This window comes from Pelophylax lessonae (assembly GCF_965119305.1).
Source record: "Pelophylax lessonae genome assembly, chromosome: 13".
NCBI classification, from domain to species: domain Eukaryota; kingdom Metazoa; phylum Chordata; class Amphibia; order Anura; family Ranidae; genus Pelophylax; species Pelophylax lessonae.
In genome coordinates, this window is record NC_138780.1 from 148,403,710 (window position 1) to 148,413,808 (window position 10,099).

Here is a 10,099-nt window from a genome sequence, read left to right on the forward strand (position 1 = left end):
TGATAAGCAAATTGTTAGCAACCCAAGTTAATGGGGTCCCAAGGCACTCAATTGTCATATACTCATTGTCAGGTATCTAAAAACAAAAACCGTGCCTGCTTCACAATAAATCTGCTGCCTTACTACCTGTGTACTTAAGTCTATGATTTTGTCTTCATTTGTTACTGGGATTTGCTCTTCCCTGCTTTGCTGGCTAAGCTCCTCTAACTGCAAATCCACTGACCACTGGGGCAGTCCTATTGGATACTGGACTGGCATTTGACAGTGCCTGCTTTTCAATACACCTGCTACCTTACTACCTGTGTACTTTAGACTCTGATTTAGTCTTTATTTGGTACTGGGATTGGCTCTTCCCTGATTTGCAGATTAAGCTCCTCTAACTGCAAATGCATAAAGTCGCTGACCTTGAACCAATCAGAAAGTATTGCTAATAACAAAGCTAGTGGAAGTGATGGTATCCCAGCTGAGCCCAAAAGATGATGCTGGTAAAGTGCTGTACTCAACACGCAAACAAATTTGGAAAACTCAACAATGGCCACAAGACTGGAAGAGGTCCATTTACATTCCAATACCAAAGAAGGGCAGAACCCAACAATGTTCAAACTACCATATGATCACACTCATCTCACACGCTAGCAATGTTATGCTGAAAATTCTACAAGCTAGGCTTCGGCAGCACGTGAACCGAGAGCTACCATAAGTACAAGCTGGATTTTGAAGAGGCAGAGGAACTAGAGATCAAATTGGCAACATTCGCTGGATCATGGAGAAAGCAAGAGAGTTCCAGGAGAAAGTCTACTTCTGCCTTATTGAGTACAGTAAAGCCTTCAATTACAGTTCTCACACTTTGTTCTGGATGGTGGATTTTTTGCATGCTTGCAATTGGGACTGCACCTTTCAGCCTTTTGTGGAATCTCTTTATTTTTATTATTACGTATCATTTTGCCGTGCATGATTACTTCATGGACCGATGGACTATTTGTTCATATATATTGTATTCTCATAGTGCTACACCATTTTTTATTATCATCAGCCTCGGTCTAATATAGTGACCGGACTTCCACAACTCAATGCACCCAAACTATGAGATGTAGTAGGACTGCACCCACACTGCAAGGGCTAACTTCTCGTTTATTTTTAGGGGGACCGGGAAAAGTAGTTTTACTTACCTGAACTTTCACTTCCACAGGCTCTTCTGCGCAGCTAGATGTTTCCCTGCAGCTTATTCTCCTCTGCACTTCTGCAGTTTAGGGTCCTCTGATTTTACCAAGGGAACACAGCCCTTCACTGGATGCCAGGACGCTGAGGGAAAGTTCACTGTTGTATCGGGGTGAGGGACGTTTGCCAGGGAAGAGGAAGATCAGGTAAGTGTACCTTATACTAAGTGAGCACTACAAAGGAGGACTTTTAGTTTTCCCAGAGTTCAGCTTTAAAAGGCACAGATATTTGGTTATTACCAAACCCTTTAGTTATAAAACTTTTGATAAACACGTTACCAATGTTATATTTGGGAATCTAGAAAAAAAACACTGAAATTAGAAACTATACAAAGGTTCTTGTTTAGAGTGAATTTCTTTCACAGCTCTGAATTTCTATTTAGTGTTGTATTTATACTGCGGTTCCTATTTCCTGTCTAAGAACAGACATCACAAGATGTTACTTTGACCTTTGTTGTCCAGAAAAGCCTCTTTTTTGCTCCCACTTAAAGACACAGGTCTGGTCATTCCTAATTTTAGTACTAATCTCTTTTGATGGCCATCTTAATGACTACTTTGGGAGACTTGCTGGACAAGGAGATGGCAGTTGGCTAATACAAATAATAGTAGGGGTCAGGAGATATTGGGCTGGATATTTACTGTTCAATGTTTAAATGGTGAACACATTTATTTTGTAGAAAAACTGTAAAATGTTGTTATTGCTAGTACCTAAAGATTTCTTCATTTGCTTTTACTCCATTATTAGAAAGCTGCTGCAAACCCTAGTGCTCCCAGGGATCATGGCAAACGATCCATGCACATTTATGGATGATCACCACCACCGCCCAAATTCTCACACAATCCTAAACCTGAAGGGACAAAGCTGATGCCTATATGTATAGCACTGTGTCATGGGTTCCTGTATTGCATGAAATGAACAAACTGCTGTAACCTAGCCACTTTGCCGCTGTTCACTAGAGCTCTACTGCGGCAAAGTGGCTTTTGTAGGTCTGACGACGTAGACCTACGTTGCCAGACACTCCCCCTTCTCGCTCCCGCTGTATTCAGTCACAGTGGGAGTTGGCCCAGGGAAGGAGCAGCGGCGATTGCCGCTGCTCTTCCCCGATCATCGGGGAATCGAGTCTGGAGATCCGCCCGCTTGTGTAAACAAAGCGGGCGGATCTCCTAAGTGACAGGCAGGGTCAGATTGCAGGGTTCAGCATAGCTGAACCTGCGATCTGTCCCTGTGTCACATAGTCACCTCCCCCCACACATGTCAGTAAGCACCAGGCATACATTAACCCCTCCCTCTCCAATAAATTTAACCCCTTCCCTGACAGTCTAATTTTTACAGTAACAGTGCATATGTATAGCACTGATTACTGTAGTAATGTCACTGGTAACCCCAAAAGTGTCAAAAGTGTCAAAAATGTCAGTCAAGGGTCCGATCTGTCCGCCGCAATGTCGCAGTCCCGCAAAAAAAAAAAAAAAATCGCAGATCGCCGCCATTACTCGTTAAAAAAAAAAACACCAAAAGCAAAAGCGACAGAAATCTTTCCCTTAGTTAGTAAACGCAATAACTTTTGCGCAAACCAATCAAAATACGCTTATTGCGATTTTTTTTACCAAAAATATGTAGCAGAAAACAAATTGGCCTAAAATGATAAAAAATTTTGATTTTTACATTTTTTGGGGGGGAATTTCATATATAAAAATGTGAAAAATATTGTTATTTTTTCAAAATTGTCGCTCTTTTTTTGTTTATAGCGCAAAAAGTAAAAATTGCACAGGTGATCAAATACCACCAAAAGAAAGCTCTGTAAAAGGACGTAAATTTCGTTTGGGTACGGTGGTAAAGTGGCTAGAGAGAAACAGACATACTTTATCTTCATTACCTGTTGTGGCCCCCACACCTAGCCCAGGCTGTATAGCTTATTCCCACTTAGAAATGATAGCCCATCATGACGAGGCAGAGGTCAGCATGAGGTTTAATCCCACTTAGAAATGATAGTCCATCACAATCAGGCAGAAGTCAGCATGCAATTTATTCGAATCATCAGCAAAATTTTGCACCGCTATGCTTACTCATAAAGTTTACACAGTTTAGACAGATCACTGATGCAGGGGGGACTACATGGCAGAACCAGCATATTTGTAAAAGTTAAATACATTGCTTTAAATTATGTGTAGACTTATGGGTAAGGTGATGATAGCATACAGCAGGCATTTTGCTGGCTTTTGGCAGCTATCTACGCCCATGAAGACATGGATTTTATTGCATAGAGGTTAAATAGGAGTCATTACAAAGTTGAATAACTATTTGTACTAATTAACTTCTTAAACCTTTAACGTATGCGTTGTGCACAGTGCAGAATGTTCATATTTTTCTAACTATTAAAGGAGATCTGAAGACACAGCTATCAGACAGCAGTAGTACCTTTAGGGTGTTCTGCTGTGAGTACTAGCTCACATTAATACCTTTCACATATACAGGTAAGATTCAACAAAGTGAAAAACATCAAACATCCAGTCAAACATTTCCCACTGGCACCCTTGATACATCAAAAGCCCATAGAAGAATGTGGAAACAATATCATTAACTCAACACAGATATTAAAGTTATCCCGTACAGCAATAGAGAATGTGAAAGCCACTACAAAAAGACTTTCATGTATATTAAATAATATATGTATTTAAGGAAGATGTTAATACTTTAATGTATGGAACAGAGAAGCCAGTAACATAATCAGTTCATGATTTAAAGACTTTGCACTTACATTACAGCTTGTGTTATTTCCAGTAGGATCAGTATGATAGCTTCTTGAGCAACAGAGAAAGGAAGCCTTGATTGCTGGGAACCTGACATTTTTTGAGTTATTGAATATTTTCACATATTTTTGCCTCATTATAGTACGAATAGTTTGTGAATATGAGGGTGGACTTAAAGCGGTTGAAATGTGACCAAAGCATATCCTTCTATAGTATGTACTCAACTCAATCCAAAGCACAAAGTGTCATTTCTTTCTGCTGCTTCCTTCCTCTGCTCTGCTATCTGGATAAGTCACTTCTGACAGGTTTTCCTGACACCAAGAAAAAAAGGATGACAGGGAGGAAGCTCCAGCACACAGCCTGTGATTAACAGCTGCAGCTATGTTTCTGTGTGCTGCGAAAAAGGGGGGGGGGTGTTCCTCCCCTCAACTCAAGTTTTTACTGAGAACTGCAGAGTGTAACTTCAACTCTCCTCCCTTCTTTCCGAAAGCTCAGACAAGCTATCTGGACTTTGAACAGCTGTAGAGATGAGAAGACTGCAGATAAGTAGGTACAACTTATATGATCAACTACTGTCAAGAGGGGCCTGCCACATTCTGACAAAGGGCATACACATGCAGAAGTAAAATGCTCAGTTTTCCAAAGCTTCAGATTGGGTGCAAGATTAGCAAACAGAAAAACGCTCTAGATCCACATAACACTTTTACGCTATAGGTGTCTATGTTGTGCTGATATATTCTTTAGAATTTCCTTCTTGTTCCTTGATGTAGAATTAATATACAACACTTCCCTTCAACAGAAGTCAATCAAATGATCGACAATTCCTAAGAGGAGATGGCCACATACTCATCAGAATTCGGCTAGTCCCTCCTGAACCACCAACATTTCTATCAATGTATGGTGAGCTTTAGGAACTTATTTAAAGTGGAACTATACTCCCCTTCAGTCCAGCGATGCGGCGTCTTGGAGCTCCCTGCTGGCTGCTGACATCTTTGGGGGCTGGCTATTGGGTCTCAATCACTGACTGCTTTCATTGGTCAGATCAAGATGACGTCACCCCCCACACATGCGTGGGAGTTTAGTCAGCTTCAGCATTGCCAAATTAGTACAATGAGCTGTGCATGCGCAGCTCACTGTACAGGGGCACACAGGCAGAGGGGGTAAAAATGCCCAGTAGGCAAGTGGTTAAGCTAGTATTGCCAAGTATACCTGTAAATGGCATTGATTTTGTGTTTATGTTAAATGACAATATCTATCAAATCTGTGGCCTTGCCCTTTCCAAAAATGTATTAGTTTCCAGGTCCTTATCTGGGTAAGGCTATTGTTACTATATAATATCTAAATCCGCATTTCTCAGTAGTCGATAACAACAAAATCTCAAATAGAAACATTTATTTTCTTAACCCCACTAAAAGTTCTTCGACTTACATGCTGCTCATGTCTACTGATGCGGGGGGGGGGGGGGGGGGTTGTAGGTTCAACATCTAGATTAGTGCAGCCACTGGGCAAGAATCTGAAACAACCGTGTCAGCTTACTTACTATATTGCTAACACAATGCCTCTTCCCTACTCTTTAGACCTCTATCAATGGGGCACCCAGCAGAGTGAAAAAATCTTTTCACAATTTCTCAGCTGCAAGTACCATGTCATGTTTGATTCAAATAAAATCAAGAGTCTCTTACCTCTGCTAATCTGGAATGTTTGTGGACCACTTCTGTTTTGTTCATAGGAGTCAGCTGCTGTAAAACACTTCGGCTGTTTGTTAAAGCACGAGTTAACCGGGCAAATTTTGTCCATCCTGCAGAAAAAGTGAAAGCAAAGACAAAAAGGACAAACTTTTTCAAAATGACTAAAACCTTTATAAATAAAGTTTATTTGTTATTGAAGCAGGGAACAAATCACCTTTAACCTGGCGAATCCATTGTTCAGCTCTACCTCACATACCCAGGACAGCCACTTCATCCCCAAAGCTTTACCCAGCAAAGTCAGAGGATAATTTGCCTAATTTCCGATTCTTTGGTTCAAAGTCGCATTATGTGTAGTGGCCAGACCGTCTTTTAGTGGCTGCAGCCTAAGTCTTAGGGAGTCTCCTGAGGCTATGATGTCTTGTTGCATTATGCCCAAATATACATTTAGGCACAGTAGGACCAGGGGATGACAACCTGTCGAATCCTGGCAGGTGACAAGTAGATCGCGTGCCTTGGTTGCCGACCCCAGAACCTTGGGAGGAGGGGCTGCAGGGGAGGTATTTAGTGGAACTGATCGGCTGTATTTTCCTGCCTGCCAGCAGCTGAATGCTCGCTTCTCCTCCTCTCTTTCTCACCGGCATTTGGCTGCTGCAGAGAGGAAAATACAGGCGATTAGTTCCACTAATGGCCACCCCTGCCGCCCTTCTTCTCCAGACTCCTCCTACTTCTGTTGCCCCACTCCCCTGTGTACTCCCTTGCCCCTACCCCGCCCACAGTCCTGCTGGATTCCCCTCTCTTGCTCCTGGCTGCTGTGGGGGATCTTTTCAGGATGGAAAGTGGGGGCGGAGAAACTGTGTTTACTACGCTTCAGTTTGTGAATGAACAGGGTGCCCCTCAGCACAGAGCACTTCCCATTCATTCACTGTCCAGTGCAGCTGAGGCTGCAGAGAAAGAGACTGTGGAATTGCTGTCCTCAGCCCCTTTCTGTCTCAAACATGAGATATCAGTGGTCTGTTATGACCCCTGATATTTCACCAAAGCCCCCCAATGGGTCTCCTAAAAATTGTAAAAAAAAATAATAATTTAAAAAATAACATATAAAAAAAAAACTACTGATACCGTCCACTGCCCTACGGCACAGGTGTCAAACTGCCGGCCCTCCAGCTGTTACAAAACTACAAGTACCACAATGCATTGCAAGGATGACAGTTACAATCATGACTTCCCCAGGCAGAGGCATGATGGGACTTGTATTTCAACAATAGCTCGAGGGCCCCCAGTTTGACTCCTCCGCCCTACGGTCACCATCCACTGCTCTAATTACACCATTAACTGCCCTACTGACTGACACTGTTCACTTTTAAGGTAGGCTAATTTAATATTTTACAGTGATGTTTGTTTTATTATATTTTTCTAAGTTTTCATTACTATTTAGTTAGGCCTGGCAAGTTAATTTCTTAAAAAAAAAAAAAAAAGAAACATAGAATCCCAGTGATCTTTGATCTCTTTCATGTTGTTCAGGTAGATCTCCACTTCTCACAGGGTGCCTACCCCTCCTATAGATGGCAGAGCAAAATAAGTGTTTTTTCCCTGCAGTGCTACCAGATTTTTCCAATTGTAAGGAAATACAGTCATCTCCTCAAAGGTTTTTTTTTTTTTTTTTACACAATATCACCATATTCTAAGCTGGGTTAGAACCAGTAAAACGAAGAATTGTTCTTTGTAGAAGGGGTATACCTAGGGGGTGCTGCTTTGGGCACCAAAGGCCAAGTACCTACAAGATCCAGTTATGGAAATTAGTCTTAACTAGGGTTAGGCGGCTGAATGCCTGGGTGAAGGGGCACAGAAGACAGCTGAGGGAGTCAGGACTATACAACCAGCCATTGCTTCTTTATAGGAGTATGTAGATCAGGTCTGCTAATCATAAAAAAAATAAAAAAAAAAAAAGAAAACATCAAAAAGTTATCTGAATACTTCTTCCAAATCAGCTATTCAATGAATAGAATGTGTGTTGTATGGAATGTACATGTAATATAATGCCTATGACTTTGAAATGGAATATACTATACAAGTTAATATAGGTGTCCACAAGTGTTTGTCAATTTAGTGCATCCTAATACTATAAATGCAAATTTATGAATACTAGAACAAAGCATGTAGGGAAACGGGAAGTTGTTTCCTTTGGCAACACATTTTTCTGGGGTTTTTTTTTACAATAGACAGCACCTCCACAGACAGCACTGAACAATTAACATACTATATGACTCTGAGAATTGACATAACACCTCAAATGACCTGGGTTACAAAACATGAACAGGATTTATACCCAACATCTGCTTGGGATTCAAGCTTACACAAGCTTAATTTCTGCAAAGGTTAAAAAAAAGTGCTTGTATTTTAGGTCAAAGAACTTAGGACCCAGAAAAAAGTGCAAAACAGTTTTTCTGTCTTTCGAATTCTATATTTCTTTAAACCAATCCAATAAATAACCAATTAAGGGTTTTCAGTGCCAGTATAGAAGCTGGGTTCTTGCCAATTAAACAGCTTGTCTTGTTAATTATACAAAATGAAAAAATAAAATAAAATCTGGAATCTCAGATATTAATTTGTAACAGCTGACTAAAATGTTAAATATTGTACTAGTCTTTTGAAAACCGTTACTAATTTTCATGGTCTATATTGGATGTAGAACAAAACAAAAAATTAAAATAATTTACTGGGTTTTACTTTGGTTATCTTATTTTATGTTTGGTATTAAATAACACTTAAAGAGGAGCTCCAGGCTCCTTCAGAAAAAAATGAAAAGTCAGCAGCTACAAATACTGTAGCTGCTGACTTTTAATATTAGGACAATTACCTGTTCAGGGATCCCGCTGTGTTTTCACCCCAGCCGCCTTTTCAATCGGCTCTTGAGTGCTGCCGCTAACATTTCTTGCAGCTTTACAGCCACTTCCCTACTGCGCATGCACGAAGCAAGCTGCACTTTGTGAACTGCCCAGCAGTGGGGGAAGGAGGAGGGGGGGCCGAACTTTTGGGTGACTTCCCCGCAGCAAGCAACCATAGCTTCCCCTTTTGGGTGGAGCTTCACTTTAGGTGGTGGTATAATAAAAAAGTTATAGGGAAAGGATTACGTAAAGGGTTAGTTCACCTTTACCAATAATAGCCATTAGTAGCCTGAGCACGTAAGGGGCACCTGTAGGTAAAAACAAGCTGTGCAGCTTTGAAGTTGGATGATGACAAAAAAATTATTAAAACTTAGCACTGCTTGCACATAATAATCACATATGCTAAATAATGAATAAAGTGCCAGTGCAATCAACAATATATAAAGTGCAATAAAAAAAGTGCAATTACAAATAAATGAGATGTCCATCAATGCAAATAAAGTGCCAGTGTTGGTTATTCCTTCTTGTACAGGGTTCAGGTGACACTCTGTGCTCCCCACTCACCAACATTAGGATTCAAAACAGAGTGGTATTATCCTTAACCAATGCATGGATGGATCTATCTCATTCCTTCTTTGGTGGTTTACAAGGCTCTCAGCATAGCCGTGTTGAGTAATCCAATGGAGAGAGAGATATTCAGAGCGTGATGCTGTTTGGTTTATTGAAAGATTAAAAACAAATGCACTTACAGCGGTAAAAACCTTTGACCATATATTTATCCAGGAATCGCCACCGCAGCATTCGTGTCAGCTGGCATTACTAGATCTTCTCCTGCTTAACGCGTTTCACCCCACCACTCCCACTGGGCTTCTTCAATTATTGATTGCACTGGCACTTTATTCAATATTTAACACATGTGATTATTATGGGGAAGCAGTGCTAATTTTTAATAATTCTTTTGTCATCTTATGAGGTTTTCTTGACCTTACACAGTCGCAGCAGCTTCAATTACATACTTTATTTGTTTAATATTTGTGTAAATCATTATTTATTACATGATTGTGATCACACTATTCACAGGGTATAAACACAAAGCCATAGCACGGGTACACTACCTACTTCACTAAAGTTGGATGATGCCCTTGCTATAGGTGTAGACCATTTACCTACTTTCTGATGCCTGGCCCAAAAGCTCCCAGAGACAGCATCATCACATTCTTGCCTTGTTGCCAAGGCGTTGCTAAGACACTCTCAGCCATTACTACTCACCCCTACCATCACAGGAGTGAGCTCTCAAATCCCCCCACATGTGTAGTCCACTATCTCCTCCATTACAGCATAAACTGAGCTCAGAGCTACTGTGAGAGGGGTGAGAGTCCGCAAAGGGGTTTGAATCGGCTAGGGGTATCTTTGCTACATCCTAGCAACAAAGCAGGATGAGATGATGAGAGTTTTTTGAGCAGGATTTAGGAGTTACTAGGCCTACACCTATAGCAAGGGCATTATTCAACTTTGATCTAAGCTGCACAGTGTGTTTGTATCTACAAGTGCCCCTTACCTG

General features: G+C 41.0%; 1 protein-coding gene across 4 annotated transcripts in view; it reads right to left on the bottom strand.

The window, feature by feature from the left end:
- KCNH5 (potassium voltage-gated channel subfamily H member 5) overlaps positions 1–10,099 on the bottom strand; it is a 510,054-nt gene that overhangs the window by 325,210 nt on the left and 174,745 nt on the right. For all 4 annotated transcript variants that reach the window (XM_082242615.1, XM_082242614.1, XM_082242613.1 and 1 more), the window contains one exon: positions 5,648–5,763. In XM_082242615.1, coding sequence (XP_082098741.1) covers positions 5,648–5,763 — 116 coding nt within the window. The remainder of the gene's footprint in view (positions 1–5,647; positions 5,764–10,099) is intronic.